This window comes from Manis pentadactyla, chromosome 12 (assembly GCF_030020395.1).
Source record: "Manis pentadactyla isolate mManPen7 chromosome 12, mManPen7.hap1, whole genome shotgun sequence".
NCBI classification, from domain to species: Eukaryota; Metazoa; Chordata; class Mammalia; order Pholidota; family Manidae; genus Manis; species Manis pentadactyla.
Genome location: NC_080030.1, coordinates 86,935,302 through 86,957,086, shown reverse-complemented (window position 1 = coordinate 86,957,086; position 21,785 = coordinate 86,935,302). Strand labels below are relative to the sequence as shown.

Below are 21,785 nucleotides of genomic sequence, written 5' to 3'. Positions count from 1 at the left end.
CTTTCTCCATTTAGTTATCTCTTACTTATTTCTGATCTTAGTTGTCGCTTTTCTGGGAAATCAGATTAAATTTATCATAGTATTTTTTGTAGTACTTGCAAAAATTGCAGTCTATGCTTAAGTTTGGGATTATCTAGGTCTATATGTCTTTGCTCACTATTGGCTCCACAGTGCTTACCACCTGTGCTTGGCACTTGGCAATTGTTAAAATGAATTAATGATCACTTGGGATAATTGTCTTGTTAAGGAAGTATTTCCTTATTTATAAACATTTCATATACATAAAGTGTTGTGTGCTTAGGTAGTTTATCTGTGTAATTATTTTTGAAACCCTAAAGTGCATTATTGCTCTTACATTACAAATGAGGAAACTGAGGCTTCAGAAAAGGTAACTATTTGCCTAGATACAAAATAAGAGACAGATTTGAGATTTGAACTCAGGCCAATGAATTTATTTACATTTTTATCTTTCCTTGTCATTGCTAGCCTCTTTGTTCATGAATAGAAGAGTCATCATATATAACTTAATCAAAAAATCACTCAAGTTTTACATACAAACTGGTTTTGTTACATGTCGAGTAGGAAGTAGGAGACCTAGAATAAGGGGCAAAGAGTCGGAACATTGTATTGGGGACGGTAGCAGGAGGGTTGTTCTTCCCACCTCATGAACCCACAGTGCGGCTTTGGGCTTCCTCAAAGAAGGCTACAAAAACAGTAAAGCTGAACCTGCTGCCCTGAAGATATCGAGTACAACTTCTTTGTTTCATAGACAAAAGAGATGAAATGTCTTGTATTACTGACAACGTGGCAGAGCTGGAAAGCCAGCTCCTAAATCCTAGTCATGTTTGTTCTGAGTCACACCACCCCTCTTTGAACAAACATTTACTGAATTCGTGCTGCATGAGGTATTTGGCAGTCGTATGTTTCCCATTTGGCATCCTAGGGTCGATTATCGGCTACTTTCTTTCTTCCCAATTTTTTTTCAGTCGACACTTCTAAAAGGCCCGCAGATGCACGGTTAAAAGGGAAAATGCTCAGCGTGAGCCTGGCGTCAGGCACCGAGTGGCCTGACCCGGGCAGGCTGCGGGTGCCACGGCAGCGCCAGGGCCGCCTCCTAAGGCGGTGACCCCCTGACCGGCCCGGCGTGTGCGCGGGCCAGGGAAGGGCAGGGCGAGATCACGCCTCTGGCTTTCCAGTGACCCCCGCTGGTGGGGCAATGGGAGGAAAACTGGGCAAGATGCCCACGCATTTGGCTTCTGCTGCGCGGTGACCGGCTTCCCCAGGCATCCGCCCAGGGCTCCAGAGCTCTGTGTCTCCGGCAAGCGCCGTTCCCGCCGGGGCGACAGCTGACACCAGAGAGACACTGCCCACCCCGTTGGTAGCCCAGAGCACTCCCGCGGCCGGCGGGGCCGAGGCCGGGGGATCAGGTTCCCGGCTCCCTCGGGGAGGAAGGGCCGCGGGTAGGCGCTGCCACGCCGGGCCCTCGCCGCCAGCCCCAGCTAATCTTCACGCGGCATACACGAGCTCCAGCCAATCAGCGCCCGTCTTATTCCCTGGTGCCGCCCGCACCGCCTCTCTCTCCAACCCGCCCTCCCGCTGCCCAGCTGCTCGGAGCCGCGGCCAGAGCTGCAGCGCCGTCGTTAGTCCGGGCTTGAGCACCGGCCGCCGCCTGGCACCCTTCGGCCTCTCCCGCTGCCTTCACTGAGGATGGTGCCCGGCGCGGCTGCGCGCCCTCCCCGCGGAGCCCACCGGCGCACTCTCATCTAGCGACTGGTGAGGGCGGGCTCGGCGCAGCCCGACCACGCCGGCCCCACCGGGCGCAGCGGCTGGGAGACGGCGTCCGTCCAGCCGGCGGCGGCGGGACTGTCGCTTCCCGCGGGGCCCGGGAGGCCCGGGGCGGAGGCGCGACGGCGGCGGGGCGGCGCTGGGGTGGCGGGCGGCGGGCGGCGGGCGGCCCGGGTCGGAGCCGCCGCCCCGCCCCCCGCGGCTGGTGAATGGTCTGTGCGGCGACGTGCTGCGCGTCCTGCCCGCACGCCCTCCGACGAGGTGTCCCTCGTTTCGGGCAGTTGTCCGGCTTCCCTCCCTCGAGCCTTGAGTCTTAGGCCGTTCCTCGAGGCGCTACCCTTTCGTGGGGGTCGCACGGCGTCAGTCGGCCCCGGGGATGCTGACTCCGCCGCTCAGTGTGAACTCACGCTTGTGTGCAACGGGACCGGTTCTCTTTAGGGGGCATGGGTGAGACAGAGAATAGGGACTTTCTGTTCTTGCATCATGTCGGGTTCTAAAAAGGTTTTAGTTCAGCAACGAAATAGGTAAGCCAGGACATCCTTGACTCCTGTTTTCCAACCTAGTTAATATAACTTTAAATGTGTTAGTCAGCTGGAATATTTTTCAGGAAGCAGAGATTGATGTAGAACCTTTCCACCCCCTTCATGCTTCTAAAGGTAGGGCGTTTGAAAATTGAAATATATCAGAAATAGTGAAGGAATGTCACTTTCGTATGTGGCAGTGTCCTCAAGTTGTGCAAATTCATATCCTTGCATGGCCCCTTCTTGATCTCCTTTTTCTACTTTGAATTCCTTGATTTTGGAAACTGACATAGGGTAGATGAGGGCAGAAAGAGCTGCTTTCTAAAAATAATTATTACAGATATTTGCAGAAACTTTAATTAAGAAAAGTTTACTTCAAGAATTATTTTAAATGGCTGTTCCATTATTTAAAAAAAAAAACTTGCATTGAGGGCTTTTGGAATGCGAAGTTCTGTGTAAGGAACTAACTACATTTTCAACCCTCATTATGCTTCAGGACCATAAAGTTCAATATACCATAAGTGAGTGAACCTGTTACATAAAGGAGCTCACTATTACTTGGTTAATTATTATAAATTACACAGTTTATTATTAATAAGGCAGTAATTCTTTACCACATCTAGAGATGTGCTTGCCTAAAATATGGTGAAATTTTGAATTGTGAAACAGTACTACACTGATAATGTATTGAAGTTTCTATCGCATACCAAGAAAATTTTTTAGAAAAATGTTAAAATATAAATAAAGCTAAATTATTAATTTCTTAAGGTAGTAAGTGCTTGTGTTTTAAAATTATGTGAACTATTTGCAGGGCTTACAGAAGTAATTTTAAGTTTAAAACTTTGATTATGAGTCACTGAGGTTTGTAGCTTTGTAAAAGGTAATTTAATATAGAGTCAAGTTTATAGGGAAGATATTTTGGTTTTAGTGGGTGCTTTAAAAAGTAAACCTACTTATTGAATACATACTGTATTTTGTGAGAATGAACAGGTATGGAATTCACCCCCTCTCCTCCCTCAAAGATCTTAAACATTTGTAGGCAAATGCACACTTACAAGGCAGGTTTTTATCATCATTTTGCAGATGAATAAATTGAGGATTAGGGAGGTTTTAGGTAGTAGGAACCCAGTTCTTACGACTGTAAGTAAGGGTAATTTTTTTCTACCATAGTAGTATACTTCTCATTGATTTCTTAACTGCATTTTGAGAGAGCAGTTTGGATAGAATAAGTTAAGTAGAATCTAAAGTACACTTTTCTATGTGATTTTTGGATGGCTACTTAAACTTTTACATCAGTTTCCTCGTAAAAAGGTAATTTTATGTACAGGGGCACAAACGAGGCTGAAAGGAGGATTAAGTTAGTTAATTTATGTAAGGCACTGAGCTATCCATAAGAAAGTTCAAAAGATGGTAGAAGTTATATTTGTAAGTCATGGGCAGTTTGGCAGCCTTGTTAAAGTCTGGGTGAAAAGTATTTGAAGCAGAAAGGACTCTAATATAGTTATTGCCATTTTCTGACCTGCATACCCATATGTCCCTTCCCTGCCCCCCCACCCATGCCTTAACATTTGTTGAGTGCGTAACATATGAATGAATTGTCTCATTTATTTTTCAGAACAACTCAGGAGATAAATAGTTGTTCCACAAGTGAGAGAATTGAAGTTTAAGAAATTGTGATGTGCCTGTGGTCATTTAGCTAAGTAGTGGTACCTGGGTTACTAGCTCAGGTCTGAACTTAGTCTGAATTTTGTATATTACATGGTCACCAGGCCTAACTATCCTCTACCTGAGGAAACAAGGCTAATCTTAACACATGAAATAGTGATATTGGTTCCCTTTGGGCTTGGATATGTCAGAGAATAGCATGATCAGATTTGGTTTAGGAAGGTAACTGAACTGTTAAACCAAGGATGAGTGGATGGATTGTGAGCTCCTGATGTGTGCACAAACCTTACTGGCTAACACCTTTGTGCTGAACGAGTTTTCAAGGTTGAACGATTGTCTATAGCTAGCTACGCTCCTCCAGTTCAATTTCTCAGTACTTCATATTCATCCAAATAAAACAAATTTTGACCTTTAGTTTTTATTTGTTCCTTTTAAGTTTGTTATGTTTTTCTGACTTCCAAAGTATTTTCCCCTTTATCTTCCCAGGTGTCCATCTGTAATCAAGCCAGAAACCTGGGAGTTAATTACCATATTTTATTAATTCAAGATCCTAAAGAATGTCTCTGAATTACCCACTTTCCTTGCCCCTAAAGACACGTGAGGCTGTCCATAATCTGGTACATCCTTGTGTATATATTAGGCCTCACTTATTTCTGTCTTCTGAATTACTTGTAATTTTCAGAGTAAACCAAAATGATTCTAGTGCTTTTATATTTACTCTTATCTCTACCTCAAATGCCTACCCATATGGAATTTATCAGGCAAACGTGCTTCTAAATCTTAGTTTATACATCTGTGGGAAATGTTCTCTATAATGCTCTTGTCCACTTCCTGTTCTTTTAAGTTACTTGTTTTATCTTTACAATAGATTTATAATCATGATTTATTTTTATTGCTTAAAATAGATCTCTTTTATCAAATTGTGACCCTGTGATTATAGAAACTGTGTAATAGATAATAAATTCTTTTCATTCAATACCGTTGTTAAATCGGCTGTACATTCACTTATTGTCCATGAACCTGTGCTTTATCACTTTACCTCAAATATTTAAGTACCATTTATTTTCATATTCCCAGTGCCTTGCAGTCTACTGTGGATGCATTAGAGAGAGAGTGTAGTATAGTAGAAATAGCTTGGACTTTGCTATCAAGTGGATCGATTTGAATTCTGACTCCTCTTCTAGTGGTGATGTCATTTGGATGGCTTACTTAACCGCCTGTGATGTAAAATATCTTGTACGTGTTAGGTGTTTAAAATTTCCTTTGCTTCACCTTCAGTAAGCATTTAATGAATGCATATAATAAGATTTATACTAGGCCTTGGGAATTCAGCAGTGATGTGAGGGAAGGAGACAGATTTGGAGATTATGAGCATGTAGGTTAAAGTTTAAAACTAGAAAGGGATTGAAATTATCCAGGGTGAATTTGAAGTAGAGAAGAAAGAGAGAATGAAGATTGAACCCTGAGAAGGTTCCCAACCTTTGAAGATCAGGAGAGAGAGAATGCCTTTGGCAGAAGTGGTAGGAGAGAGATCCCATGCTTAAATGCTTTAGTAGCTCCCTATGCTTTCAGTATCCCTTTCTAGATTTCCTAGGAGAATGTGATATTAATGACTCAAAAGGGGGGAAGTCAAGTAAGAGAATAAATGAAGGTATCCAAAAGTAGCAATTTGGAGGTCACTGGTAACCCTAGTGTACATGGCTTAATTGAAGAACTATGCATAGATACCAGGTAGCAGCAGAGACATTGAGTTCAAAGGTGAATTTTGGGATTAAATTTTGTTACCTTTTTGTTGCTGAAGAAACAGTAGTACTAAAAGCTACTACTTGGTGAATGCATATTTGGTGCCAGACACCATGCTAAGCAGTTGCATTTATCATTACAGAAACCCTTTGAGGTTGAAGGCATTGTCTCCATTTTCAGATGAAGAAATGATGACTTGGAGAGATTATGTAATTTACAGTTGTATAACTTGCATCAACTGGCATTGCTATATTTGAATCCAAATATGTAGCACTTTAAGAAATGCTAGGTCTTAGTCATTTCTGTATTTATATTCATAGAATTCTGAATGTACTTTTTTCACTATATATTATAGTCTGGAGTCACTTTTATATATAACATTTCCCCCTTTTCCCTTTAAATTATATATAGTGATAAATTAGTCAATTGTTTTCTGTTGTGCCTTAATTCCATGTAGGGTTTGAGTGATTTGCCAATAAGTAGTTTCTTCAGGTATTATGAATACACTGAAAATACAAAGATGGCAAAATTTTAGAGCCCCCCAAAAATGGAATTAACTATATGTGACTATTGTATTACATGTCATGCTTTCCAGTTTTAACATTTTAAATTACATGAGGCTTTGGTATTTTTTTCTTTATGTCAGCTAACTGCCAAACACTTTGGTTGTTTTTGGTTCAAATCAACACTTTAAGATGGGGATGATTTTTATAAGGACTGTATCAAATTATAAAACATACGGACTAGTAGAAACAGAACCAGAACTAGAAAGAGTTAGGAATTGTCTAGTTCTATGCTGTCATTTACAGATTGGGGAGTGGTAACTAAAGTAATAAAGAACTAGTTGGATTTAGTACTTTTGACTTTTAGTTGGTTTGAAATGGGAGTGGAAAATGCAGATTTAAAATGTTTTGTATCTATGGTGCACCAAAGTTTCCTTGTACATATTGTGGACTCATGTATTGTCTTCTAAATAGTCTGTTTTTCTGTCATTTGAAGTATATATTTTAAAAATAAAGTGAAAAGTATTTGGGGAAATTTAAGTATTTTTAAAAAGATACTCAATTTAAACAAAACAAAACAGTTCATTTCTTCCACCCCCATCTAGTAACCACCAATCTGTTCTTTGGATCTATAAATTTGATTTAAATTAATTATTATTTTTTAGATCCAGCATAAAGAGAACTCATACTATATTTACTTTTCTCTGTCTTAATTTCACTTTGCATAAAGTCCCCAAAGTCCCCCCATGTTACCACAAATGGCAATATTTCATTCTTCTTTATAGCTGAGTAATATTCCACTGTTTACACACACACACACACACACACACACACACACACACACACACACACACACACACACACTATGATTTTTTTATCCATTCATCCATCGATGGACACTTAGGTTGTTTCCATATCTTGGCTACTATAAATAATGATGCAGTAAACATGGGGGAAAGGGTGCATATGTCTTATCAAGTTAATGTTTTCATTTCCTTTGCATAAATACCCAGAAGTGGGATCGCTGAATCATTTGGTATTTCTGTTTTTAATTTTTTGATGAATCTCCATGCTGTTTTCTGTAGTGGCTACACCATTTTACATTCCTACCAAGAGTGCATGGGTTGCCTTTTCTCGAATCCTCACCAACACTTGTTATTTCTTGTTCTTTTGATACTAGCCATTCTAACAGATGTGAGGTGACACCTTTTTGTGGTTTTGACTTGAATTTCCTGGATAATTAATGATGTTGAGCATCTTTTTATGTACCTATTGGCCATCTGTGTGTCTTTTTTGGTAGAACATCTATTCATGTCTTCTGCCCATTTTTTAAATTAGAGTGTCTGGTTTTTTTGCTATTGAGTTATATGAACTTTTTATGTATTTGGGGTATTAGCTCCTTATCAGATATATAATTTGCATATATTTTTACTCATTCAGTAGGTTGTCTTTTCATTTTGTTGATGGTTTCCTTTTCTGTGCAAAAGGTTTTTAGTTTGATGTAATCCCAGTTGCTTATATTTGCTTATGTTACTTTTGCTTTTGGTGTCAGGTGAAAAAAAAAATCATTGCCAAAAACCATGTCAAGATGCTTATCACCTGTGTTTCCTTCTAGGTGTTTTATGGTTTCAAATCTTACTTTAAAGTCTTTAGTCCATTCCAAGTTAATTTTTGTTTATGGTTTAAGGAGTATTCTTTCATTCTTTTGTGTGTAGCTGTCCAATTTCCCATCACCATTTATTAAAGAAACCGCCCTTTCTCCATTGTATAGTCTTGGCATTTTTGTCATAAATTAATTGATCAGATATAGCATGGATTTTTTTTCTGGGTTCTCTGTTCCATTGATCAATGTGCCTTTTTGTTTAATGTCAATACCATACTGTTTTAATTACTGTAGCTTTGTAATATACTTTGAAGTCAGGGAATATGATGCTTCCAGCTTTGTTCTTCTTTTTCAGGGTTTTTTTTTGGCTATTCAGGGTCTTTTGTGGTTCCATACAAAATTTAGGGTAGTTTGTTTCATTAAGTATTTATGATAGTTTGACACCTTGGAGAAGAGAATTTTTACATAGAATTTCTATTACAAAAGCTTTAAAATCTAGGCATTATAAATGGATTGTTATATAATGTTTTAAAATCTAGGCATTGTAAATGGATTGTTATATAATGTTATATAATGGTTATAACATCCAGAGGACAAAAAATAATGCAAGGAGATAATTAGGAGATGATAAATAAAAGTGATGGAGAAATATTCTGTGTAAAACAGTCCACCCTAAGTGTAAAACTTCTCATGTCTTGGTGATTAGTGTTCTAACAGGAACAGGAGAAACTGAGAATAGTAGTTTATCCAATAATTGACAAATGATATTTCATTTCACCAGACCTGAGTGGGACAAAGCCGACAGAGTAGCATATTGGAAAAAAAAGACTCAGATTGCTGTTATACTGTGCTTGAGTTTTCTATATCTTCCCACAGTCTCTCTAATCAATATATTGGCATTTATTTATTTTTGAAAAGGTATACATAACATGTTTTTCTAGCTTTATTATAAGAATACATCTGTATTCTTATATTGGTTATAAGTAGTAGTAGAGTTCCTATTCCCTATACATGTAATAACCAAATCTATGTCAATTGACTGTTTTTGTTATCAGTAATACTTCTAGTCAACAGTGGGCTTTTAGTAACTAAGTGTTTGGGGAGCAAAAGTTATACTTGGATTTTCAACTATGGGAGGGGGGCAGTGTCCCAACTCTTGTTTTCAAGGATCAACCATACATTTTTCTCACAAATGGCATTACAAATGTTACATCATTTACAAAGACATTTTACAGTATATTTTGTAGATTATTTCATATCAGAAAATATATAGCTGCTTCATTCTTTGTGATACATGAATAATATTCTGTTGCATGGATATACCATAATTTCTTTTAAGTATTTAGGTTTTTTTCCATTTTTTACTATACCAAACAGCAGTGCAGTGAATGTTCTTGTTAATACCACTGTATGCACAGATATATTTTTACAGGATAAATTTCTAGAAGTGAAATTGTTTGGGTCAGAGGGAATGTACCTTTTAATAAATACTACTAAATTTTCTCCACAGAGGTTATACTAATTTGTAGTCTCATCAGCAGTGTAGTAGAGTTCCTATTTCCCTATAATCTGTCACAGTGCCTGGCTCTTAGTAAAAACTAAATGATGAGAGTGTTGCTTATTGTGGTGGTGATGATCATGGGGTGATAATTATGATATAGTTTTAAGGGGTAAAGTTTTGGGATGGAATTCCTATAAAAATGATAGATTTAAGTGTGTTCGTAGCTTGTGGGGACATAGCTAGTAGAGTGTAAAAATGCAGGGGAGAAGGAATAAAGAGTCTAGAAGGGAAGAGGGGAACTCGAGTACAGACACAGGTTAACCTAAGGCATGAGACCAAGATAGTGAGGGTGACTGGTATAGATACAGAATACTACAAATGTAAAAGTGAAAAGTTGATAGACCAAATTTTTTTTGAAATAGGAATTGGGGTACTTAAATATGGAGGTAGTTGTATTATAAAGTACTTGAGGAGAGTGAGAGATTTTGTATTTTTTACTTTGTCTTCATTTCCCTTTCCTTTATAGGTCACCCTCGCAATTATGGATATTTAAAAGGATCAAGCAGTGTGGAGGGGGGAGTTCCCCTCCTCACTCCCCCTTGGTGCTTGACTCTAGGAATAATTTATAAACTGTGGAAAGGTTCTTTTCATAAAGAACTTGTATTTGACATAAACTTTATAGAGCTATTTATGATTTTTTGATTTCAGTGCCAAGATAAATTGTGCCAAGATATATAGTTTTATACTACTGCCATGAGGATTTAAATTTAATCCTGAACAGGCCATTTATTCTCTATGAATCTTTCTGAATAACACCTTTGTATCCGGACTTTTTCATTTTTTAAAATTAGTCTTAACTGACTATTCTGAAGAAGTGAGCAGTATAAAAACACGATGAATTCTTCCATCCCAGACTGCACATCAAAGTGTAGATCCCTGAGGCATGCTTTGGATATTCTTTCTGTGATCACAAAGGGGAGTGAAAACCAGATTAAGGCTTTTCTCTCCAGTCACTGTTACAATGCTGCAATTATCAAAGATGCCTTTGGCAGAAATGCCCTCCACCTTGTTTCCTCCTGTGGAAAGAAAAGAGTGTTAGATTGGCTTATTCAGAAAGGAGTGGATCCCTTGGTGAAAGACAAGGAGTCTGGATGGACAGCTTTGCACAGAAGCATTTTTTATGGACATATTGATTGTGTTTGGTCTCTTTTGAAGGTAAGTGTCATTTGTTTATTTAAAACTATTTGGTCTGGCATAGTTTTTCTTAATCTTTTTCTTATACACCAATTTCTTTCCAAGACGATTTGTGTTCTTCTTATCAATTGTCTGGTATCTTTTATCACTGTAACTGAACTTTTGAATTCAAATCCCATGTATCCCTTTTATTTAAACTTTTTATGATGTAAATTTTAAACATATACCAAAGTTTACAATATATAATGAACTATTGGCCAATTTTGTGTTATGTATATCCTCACTAATTTTCTCCATCCCATATTACTTTGAAGGAAGTCTCAGACATTTTATCATTTAATCAGACTATGTATTTTACAGTATTTTTTTTTATTAAGGCATTGTTGATAATACACTCTTACAAAGGTGTCACATGAAAAACAATGTGGTTGCTGTACTCACCCACATTATCAAGTCCCCACTCATACCCCATTGCAGTCACTGTCCATCAGTGTAGTAAGATGCCACAGATTCACTATTTGCCTTCTCTGTGCTACACTGTCTTCCCTGTGACCCCTCAAACTATGTGTACTAAACATAATACCCCTCAATCCCCTTCTCCCTCCCTCCCCACCCACCCTCCCACACCCCTCCTCTTTGGTATCCGCTAGTCCCTTCTTGGAGTCTATGAGTCTGCTGCTATTTTGTTCCTTCAGTTTTGCTTTGTTGTTATACTCTACAAATGAGGGAAATCATTTGGCACTTGTCCTTTTCTGCCCAGGTTATTTCACTGAGCATAATATCCTCCAGCTCCATCCATGTTGTTGCAAATGGTAGGATTTATTTATTTCTTATGGCTGAATTCCATTGTGTATATGTACCATGTCTTCTTTATCCATTCATCTACTGATGGATACTAGGTTGCTTCCATAAATCTTGGCTATTGTAAATAGTGCTGTGATAAACTTAGGGGTGCATATGTCTTTTTGAATCTGAGAACTTGTATTTTTTGGGTAAATTCCGAGGAGTGGGATTCCCAGGGCAAATGGTATTTCTATTTTTAGTTTTTTGAGGAATCTCCATATTGCTTTCCATAATGGTTGAACTAGCTTACATTCCCACCAGCAGTGTAGGAGGGTTCTCCTTTCTCCACATCCTCGCCAGCATTTGTTGTTCTTAGTCTTTCGATGCTGGCCATCCTTACTGGTGTGAGGTCCTATCTTACTGTGGTTTTAATTTGCATTTCCCTGATGACTAGTGATGTGGAGCATCTTTTCATGTGTCTGTTGGCCATCTGAATTTCTTCTTGGGAGAATTGTCTCTTCATATCCTCTGCCCACTTTTTAATTGGGTTATTTACTTTTTGGGTGTTGAGGCGTGTGAGTTCTTTATATATTTTGGATGTTAACCCCTTGTCAGATATGTCATTTACAAATATATTCTCCCATACTGTAGGATGCCTTTTTGTTCTGTTGATGGTGTCCTTTGCTGTACAGAAGCTTTTTAGTTTGATGTGGTCCCTATCTTACAGTATTTTTAAGAAATACTTTTATGTAACTACATTATTTGAAAACAGCACTAGTTATTGAACTATATCACTTAAGGACTATGTTTTTGAGTAGTTTGTTTATTGTTTGGCTAGGATAAAGTACTTATGATCCTAAAAATATAGAATTACCTTAATTTATTTGAAATTCTCCACACTAGATTAAACCTAGGTTTGTTGTACTGTATAGCTATATAATGAAGTGTTTTGAGATGTACCCAATGTCATTTCACTAATGAATGCAAATCAGAGGGCACAAGTTTTAAATTGAAGTTTTCCTCTGTGTAGGCATTTTGTCATGTTTGTTTAGGACGCAGAGAAGAAGAAAACTGTTCCTGTCCTCAAGGAACTCGTGGTCACATTAGGGAGCTTATTTTGTGTGTATTCATCTGTTTTTGACTTAAAAATATTATTTACCTAGTGGTTTTTACATAGTAACATTCACTGATCAAAATAATTCTCAATATATATTAATTGTCAAATGTCCTTTTTTGGAGCTAGCTAGGTTTAATACTAACTCAGTTATTTTGGACAAGTTAACTATTCTTGAACCTCGGTTTCAGCTATAAAAAGAGATAAAAGTAGCACTTTCCTCATTTTTTTTCTAGGGAGTTTCAGTGAAGGTAAAGCTTTTCTTAAATTTATTAGTAGTATTAGAATTAATGCCTCTTGTATCTAAAACCTTTGCTGAAATTAATGAATTCATCTTATATCTAAAACCTGTGGTTATTAGTTTAATTCCCTTATTGTACTCTCTTATAGGGAAAGCTAGATTACTAAGAGTTAAAGCATCTCAGCTCTACTCTTCTCTACCTTAAACCTCAGCTCTTTGCCAGTTTCTGCTGGAAAATTGGTTTATTGGCAGTCCTGTTAAACTTGAAAGGGTCCTTGGATTTTCTGCTATCCTATGGGGCCATTCAGGTGTCAGGATTTGGGGCTTCAGTGTGAAATAAGGTCTATCTGAATTTTGGACACCTTTGGAGTTTCATTTCCCTTTACAACTCCTCAGTCATTCTCACCACTTTGGCTAAGAGAAGCCAGGAATCTGCCTTGGGAAATTGTACCCTGATGAAATTGTCCTGTAGGAACTTCTTTAGTCCATTTTGCAGTTACTTGTCTCACGTATCACAAATGCTGCCTGCATTTGTTCAGAACATCTTTCTTTCCTTTGGCCTTTTAACATTTCTTTAATTGGGTTGCAGTGATGGAATGTTCATATCTATTTCTGATGGCAACTGTAGCACTTAAGGTACTATGGATTGGCAGGATGAGACTCTACACAAGTATACATTTTAAATGAATTGCATTTAATAAAAACTTTATAGCTATAACATTTTTAAATTAATTGCCAAAATAAATTGTACAATAAATATACACCTATACTAACAGTTTCTGATTGCCACAGATAAGAAACTTTAGCAGAAACTTGTCTACCAAAAGCTGCAGTAAAGAAGGAGTATCTTATGCAGCTTTTCTTTGTTTCCTTGATTCTATGACAGGATGCCTGGCTGTCAAAGACTGTACTTTTAGGGTTCTGCCATATCTGACATCACTATGCTATTGTTTAACACTGGTTGTTTACTTACATTACTATTCTGAAAGAATTTGCTTTAATTTTCTCTATCTATAAATGTAAATGAATCATAAGGTCATGTGGATTAAATTATATACTATTTGTAAAGTATTGGAATAAGCATTTTTTTTTTCGAGTGCCTGATATATGTCAGACAGTAAGTAATGTAGTTGCTAGGGATATTGTAATGAACAAGACAGACAGAATCCTTTTTTGTTTGACTTTTTATTCTAGTAGGAGGAGGTAAACCAAAACCAAATAATTAAATAAATAAATAGAAAAGTGCTTAATGAATATTGGTGTATTAGAGTTCTTATCTCATGCAACAGAAACCAGCTATGGAAAGCTAAGCAAAAGATATTAAAGGTGTATTAGATAGCTTATAGAGAACCTGGTCGTGAACCACAACAATGCAATTAACTGTCAAGTTAATTGACAAGACAAATCTCAAACTAAAAAGAATAATTATAAATAGAATAACTGAGCTGATGTACCACTTAACCTGCCCAGGATAGTTAGATAGCAAGACCAGTTGTTTCTTAAAACTATTCCAGGTTTATGATGTTAAACCCATGTTATTTGAATATAAGAATATTATGAGGTTATCTAGCCAATTTATTAGAAAGTACTACCAAAGCTTTAAAGACTTAACTTCAAAGGAGGAAAGTAGAATATATTCCTACTTTACCCCACTGGAAATTATGTATTCTTAAGATACTCTTTTGATCCTGACTTTTTTGGCAGTATATGGGCAGCAGTAGCCAGAGAGCCATATTAAAGTCATTCATCTTAGCTCATAACCAGTTTGGAAAGATGAATGTGTTAGATACTTCTGCTCAACCACTTGATGTCACTTAGCCTTAGCTCTTATTTCACAATTTGGTGGCCAGTTGTGCACAGGTTTCTAGTAGCTTTATGTAGGTGTAATCTGCACCTTGTTTCTAGCCTGTATGACATGGTTCTTATTTTATGCCCCAGGGCTAGGTATTCATGCATGAACAGCCAAAAATACAGGCAAGTTAATGCCTCTTTAACTCCTGGTTAATGAAGAATGGAAACTGGTGGTAAATGCTTACTACTTTTTCCCTTGATCAGACAGTTATTCTGTTATATATTTCATAAGGTTCCCAGAATGTCTTGGCAGTATCGTGCACAAACCTTAGCAGTGACCTACTCAGTAACATGTCCTTGTTTTGGTTTTTCCTATTTCCTTGTTTTAGCCTTCTGGATTCTCACTACTGCTTTCTAGGATCTCTTCCCAAGGAAATGATCTGCACGATAGTCTTTATCTTCTGTTTTTCTTTGGGGAAGACAGTCAAAACAAACAATAACAGTTTTTTATATTTGCAGACAGGCATCTCCAGTAGTGATACTAGTGGTTTATATCTGTACCAGTAGAATAAAAATTGTACCACTAGAATAGCAGTCTCAAAGTCTATCCACTCCTTTTAGAGCATTGGCATGAAATGCTCAGGCTTATAAGCCTGTTATATAAGCCTGTTATATACTTAGATATTTAATAAACTAGTGAATTTACATACTATTTTGGGAATATGTAAACAGTTGCTCTGTAAATAAATGGGATAGACTACATGCTGGTGCTATACCATTAGAGTTTTGAGATGAGCGTATTAGAAAGTGTCAGAGTCCACCGTGTATCTATGGAGCTCCAAAGGCAAAAAAATGTCAGTCCTTTATGGCAGTGGGGGCTACTTAGGAATTAGTTTCACTGGGGTCCAGTTTGTATATATGAAGTTGAGGACAAATTTATAGAACTGCAAAATAAACTCTCCAGGGAATCTAAGTTTCTGGGATCCCATTTGTCAAATTCATAACTTGGAACAAACACTCTGCCTGGAATTTATCCTTACTCTTAAAAAGACCAAGCCCAGGTCTTCCCACATGTATTTATTATGTCTAACTTTTTTAAAGTAGTAGGCAACATAAAATTTCACATTTATAAGATCTTAGATCATTTCTGATGTTAGCTTATTAACTTGAGAATTTTTTGTTCATTGACAAATCTTTGTGAAATCAAGTGTTAGAACCATCTTGAACACAATAAAGTTGGCATTGGTTTTTTAGCAATTTTTTAGTTACTGGAAATCCATTGTTACAAGGTAAGAGGATATTCTTCTTCTCTAAGTGACCCAAAGCAGAGCATTCCAACATGTCACAGAGCTTAAAAACTTCATGGTGCATCTCAGCTTATAACTACCTAGATAAACTGTGCGTGGACAGGCAGTGATGACTTGCCCCAGTTAAAGTAAGTCTTAATTGTTGGATGCTTTAAAAGGAGTGTCTATTGTAGTTAAAAGTACTATAATGAAGTAATAATAATAAGAAGAATTGAACATTGCTCCCTGTCCCCCCATTATATTTTAAGACAGAAAAGTGTGGTAATAGGGATAGGATGTGCTAATTGCCATCAGTGGAGCAGAAAAATGTTGTTTCATGTTTGAATTTTAATTTTGGAATTATAAAACTATAAGTGACTTTCATTCTAAACACACATTGTCTCTCAGTTTTTTAGGTACAGTCTATATGTAATTTATAAGAGGCCACAATTAGAAGAATGCTATAAAAATTTAGACAGAAAATATCACACAAATAGAAATAAAGGAATATAATGGTCTTAATGTCAATAATGGATACATTGGAATCAAGGCAAAAAGAGATGGGGTGATCACATTATATTTATAAATAGTAAATTCTTTTATAAGTATCGTTCTGCCATTTCCTTGAAGTTTTTACAGCCATTACCTGGCCATGGAGTATGGCTTTTTAAATACAAAACGTGTATGTATATGCACACATGGGCACACAGACACAGTTCCAGAATTAGGATCTTCTGGACAACCAGACCTGCCTTAACATGGAAACTGCACATCTAATTCATTTGATTTTAAATGTTATTTATTTTATTTATGTTTTCTGGTCCTTCCTTATTCCACCAAAAATTAGATATTTGCTTTGTCTTGGTTTTCTTCTGTGTGTGAGAAAAAAATATATGTGAACATAGGAGAGAATTGTATTAAATGTTAATTTTTTAATGTTTTATGATATTCATCATTTGACTGATACATAAGAATAAGAAATTATGGATTTACAGGTAAACAGTAAAATACATATGTGCATATATATGTACATTTGTTATACACACATTTACATATGTATATATGTATATTACACAAACATTTTCTTTTCCTTTTTTTTTAGCATGGTGTTAGTTTATATACTCAAGATAAAGAAGGCTTGTCAGCTTTGGATCTTGTAATGAAGGATAGGCCAACTCATGTAGTATTCAAAAATACTGGTAAGAAAATTCCACAGATACATTCCATTAAAATACAACTCAGAGAATTTTAATGAAATTTTATTCATACTAAAATACCTGAGAAAATTTGTGTGTGGATTATCTGCAAAGAACTTTTACTTTGGTATATGTTGGTTGGTAATTTTGGTTTCCTTTTCAGAAAACTTAATTTTTCATCTCTCAATTTCAATCTGTGTATGTCTGTATGAGTAAAAACACAACCTAAAGTGGGAAGGCAGTTAGAATTGTAACTACTGAAAGGTAAGGAATGTGCATTTAGAAAGTAACATTAGCATTTGAAGTAGAAGAAAAAAACGAAGTGATACTTCTACCCACACAATTTTTCTGATTTCATGTATCCCTCCAATTTTCCCTTTGAGCTTTGGAAATGGAAATTGGCAGAAAAGGAGAAAAGCTTTAAATGGGGCATTCTATAACTTTCATGTAACTAGTGATCAGGCTAAGCAAGGACACACTCTTCATTTCTATTTCTACCTTAGACACTATATTGCAGGTTACAGCTATAATTGCATTCAAGAACTTTATAAGCCTTCCAAAATAACAATGAGGATTTACATCATAAACTTAGCTGTGATTAAGATTTATCCCAGGTTGTTGGGTAGTATGATTTTTGCATCAATCAAGAGAAAACTATTGTAAGTTAATGTTTCTGTAGAAAGAGTAATATGACATTTGCTCCACATAGAGCCTTTATATATTATATATTAGTAACATATGCTGTATTTAAATAATTATATTATTTTTATGGAAACAAGTAGATACTGCAAGTGGAATTTTATTCATTTGGTGGTAAAACCTTAGCTGCTGAAGAAACAAGGAACAAATGTTAGATTGCTTACTTTGAGCTGGACTTCTGTTAATTTGGATTTTGTAATTTCCTTCCTAGAGTTATACAATATATGAATAGATTCATCATTTAAAAGAGAATGTTGGCATCATCTTGTCAAATATGGTAGTTAAATTAGTGTCTCTAAGAATAATGTTTGAGCTTAATTGATTAATTTAGGGCAGTACATCTATAGTTGAACTAAACTGGTATTCTAAAATATGAAAAGCATGAGAACTAATTTTCATTTTAGATCCTACAGATGTCTATACTTGGGGAGATAATACAAATTTCACGCTGGGTCATGGAAGCCAGAATAGCAAACATCATCCAGAGTTGGTGGATCTCTTCTCCAGGAGTGGAGTTTATATCAAGCAGGTATTTTGAAGTACAATCTGAGTACTTTCGGAGATTAAAAAGAAATTTTGTATTTGATAGCTCATCTTTTCATTTGGATTATATTAATTTTGTTGAAGGTATGCTAACGTATTTTAATGAAGAAGCCAGTCAACAGAACTTCACTAATCCTGTTTTAGAATTTTGTTAGCGTTAATCATATTTGGACTGTTAAAATACCATAAAACTATGAATGTTTGTGCAGTGTTAGAAATTAGAAGGCACTATACGGTTGTTAATTTAAATTTAAAAGGGGAGAGTATATGTTGGTGCTTCACCTATGATAACCCCAACACTAGCCCCTAACTCCCTTCCCTATGGTAACCAACAGTCTGTTCTCTAGATTTGTGGGTCTATTTCTTTGTTTTTTAGATTCCACATATCAGTGAAATCATATGGTATTTGTCACTCCCTGCCTGACTAATTTCACTACCATGATATTCTTTAGGGATTGTCACAAATGGCAAGATTTTCTTTTTTATAGCTGAGTAATATTCCATTGTTTATATGTACTACATCTTCTTTATTCATCTATTGATGAGCCCTTGGGTCGCCTCTATATCTTTGCTATTGTAAATTATGCTGCAGTAAACATAGGTGTGCATATGTCTTTTTGAATTAGTGATTTTGTTTTCTTCAGGTAAATTCTCAGAAGTGGAATTGCTAGGTCATATGGTATTTCTATTTTTAGTTTTTTGAGAAATCTCCATGTTGTTTTCCACAGTGGCTGCACCAGTTTACATTCACATCAACAGGGTAGGAGGGTTCCCTTTTCTCTATCTCCTTGGCAACACTTGTTATTTCTTGTTTTGTATATAGTAGCCATTCTAACTGGTGTGAGGATACCTCATTGTGGTTTTTGATTTGCATTATTAAGGATATTAATGATACTGAATATCTTTTCATGGGTCTGTTGGCTATATGTCTGCCCATTTTTTTTTAATTGGATTACTTGTTTTTTGTTATTGAGTTATATGATCTTTATGTACTTGCTTTTTGGTATTGAGTTATATGATCTTTATATATTTGGGTATTATCCCCTTTTTGGATATATCATTTGTGTTGGTGGTTTCATTTGCTGTGCAGAAGCTTTTTAGTTTAGTAGTCCCACTTGTTGACTTTTGCTTTTGTTTCCCTTGCCTCGGGAGACATATCCAGAATGAAATTTTTCATGCTGATGTTCATGAGATTCTTGCTAAGTTTTTTTCTAAGAGTTTTATGGTTTCCTGTCTTATATTTAAGTCTTTAATCTATTTCGAGTTTACTTTTGTGTATGGTGTGAGACAGTGATCTAGTTTAATTCTCTTAAATTTAGATGCCAGTTTTCCCAGCACCAGTGATTGAAGAGACTGTCTTTTCCCCATTGTATATTCATAGCTCTGTTGTCATATATTAATTGACCATATATGCATGGATTTATTTCTTGGTTGTCTACTGTGGTCCATTGATCTATGGATCTGTTCTTGTGCTAGTACCTACTGTTGTATTACTGTAGCTTTGTAGAATAGCTTGAAATAAGGGAACATGATACTTCTAGCTTTGATCTTTGTCAAGATTTCTTTGGCCATTTGGAGTCTTTTGTGGTTCCATATAAATTTTAGGATAATTTGCTCTAGTTCATTGAAAAATGCCACTGGTATTCTGATAGGAATTGCATTAAATCTGTGAATTGCTTTGGGCAAGGTGGCCATTTTAACAACATTAATTCTTCCTATCCATGAGTATGCGATGGATTTCAATTTATTTGTCTTCAGTTTCTTTCTTCAGTGTCTTATAGTTTTCAAAGTACAGTTCTTTCACCTCACTGGTTAGGTTTATTCCTAGGTATTTTATTCTTTTTGATCTAATTGTAAATGGAATTGTTTTCTTGATTTCTCTTTCTTCTGGTTTGCTATTAGTATATAGAAATGCAATAGATTTCTGTATATTGATTTGTATTCTGCATCTTTATGGAATCCATTTATTAGTTGTGATTGTTTCTTGGTGGAGTATTTAGTGTTTTCTCTATGTAATATCATGTCATCTGCAAATAGTGACAGTTTTACTTCTTCCTTACCAGTTTGGATGCCTTTTATCTCTTTTTCTTGTCTGATTGCTGTGTCTGTAGTTAGGACTTACGGTACTATGTTGAATACAAGTGGTGAGAATGGGCATCCTTGTCTTGTTCCTAATGTTAGAGGAAAAGCTTTCTGCTTTTTGCCATAAGTATTATTCTAACTGTGGGTTTGTTATATAAGGCCTTTATTATGTTGAGGCACATACCCTGTATAATATACCCATTTTGTTGAGAGTTTTTATCATGTATAGATGTTGAATTTTGTCAGATGCTTTTTCAGCATCTATGGAGATGAGCATGTGGTTGTTCTTGCTTCTTGAGGTCAGCCTGTATTGCTGTAAACTTCCCTCTTAGATATGCTTTTGCTGCATCCCACATATTTTGAACTGGGGTGTTTCTGTTTCCACTTGTCTCCATGAATTGTTTGATTTCCTCTTTGATCTGTTCCTTGATCCACTGATTATTCTGAAGCCTGTTGTTTAGCTTCCATGTGTTTGTTTTTTTTCCACTTTTTTTTTGTAATTGATTTCTGGTTTCATACCATTGTGTTCTGAGAAATTGCTTGATAGAATTTCAGTCTTCTAAAGTTTGTTGAGACTTGTTTTGTGTCCTAATATATGATCTGTTTTTGAGAACATCCCATGTGCCCTTGAATAAAATGTATATCTTTGCTTTTGGGCAGAATGTGCTGTATATATCTGTTAAGTCCATCTGGTCCAATGTGTCATTCAGTGCCTTCATTTCCTTATTTATTTTCTGATCTATGAAATGATCTATCCATTGATGCTTGTTAAAGTCCCCTACTATTATTGTGTTGCTGTCAATATTTTCCTTTAGGTCTGTAAGTATTTGGTTTCTATATTTAGATGCTCCTATGTTGGGTGCATAGATGTTTACCACTGTTATATCCTGTTGTTGGACTGATCCCTTTATCATTATATAATATCCTTCTTTGTCTCTTGTTACTTTCTTTGTTTTGAGTCTATTTTGTCTGAGTTTTCCAACTCCAGCTTTTTTTTTTTCATCCCTGTTTGCTTGGTATATCTTTTTTCATCCTTTTAGCTTTTAGTCTGTGTGTGTCTTTAGGTCTGAAGTTAAGTGTCTTATAGGCAATAAAATAGATGGATCTTGTTTTTTTGTCTATTCAGTCACCCTGTATCTTTTGATTGGAGTATTTAAACTTCACAAATAAAGTAATTATTGATATATAGATACTTATTGCTCTTTTGTTTTTGTTTTCTTCTCTTATCCTTTCTTCCTCTCACTCTCTTCTGTTGTATTTTATGACTTTAGTGTTATGGTTGGGTTCCCTTCCTTTTTTGTGTGCTTATTAATAAATTTTTGGTTCATGGTTACCATGGGTTTTGTATATAACACCCAATGAATATAATATCCTGTAATAAGCTACTGGTCATGTAAGTTCGAACACATTCTAATGGCACTTCATTTCTTACACCCCTCTTCCTTATTTTATGTATATAATATCTTCTTTGACTCCTTTTTTTTAAAGTGATTCCCTTAACTAAATTTTGGATGTAATTGGTTTTGCTACTTTTG

At 36.2% G+C, this 21,785-nt stretch overlaps 1 protein-coding gene across 8 annotated transcripts in view; it reads left to right on the top strand.

Moving 5' to 3' along the window:
• Positions 1–1,023: 1,023 nt before the first annotated feature.
• IBTK (inhibitor of Bruton tyrosine kinase) overlaps positions 1,024–21,785 on the top strand; it is an 88,757-nt gene continuing 67,995 nt past the window's right edge. For 2 of the 8 annotated variants that reach the window (XM_057489381.1, XM_036918795.2), the window contains exons 1-4: positions 1,025–1,773; positions 9,848–10,536; positions 16,833–16,929; positions 18,030–18,154. In XM_057489381.1, coding sequence (XP_057345364.1) covers positions 10,216–10,536; positions 16,833–16,929; positions 18,030–18,154 — 543 coding nt within the window. In that variant the 5' untranslated portion in view covers positions 1,025–1,773; positions 9,848–10,215. Of the gene's footprint in view, positions 1,774–8,785; positions 10,537–16,832; positions 16,930–18,029; positions 18,155–21,785 lie in introns of those variants that run through there. The other 6 variants (XM_036918793.2, XM_036918792.2, XM_057489380.1 and 3 more) reach the window with 5 other exon arrangements.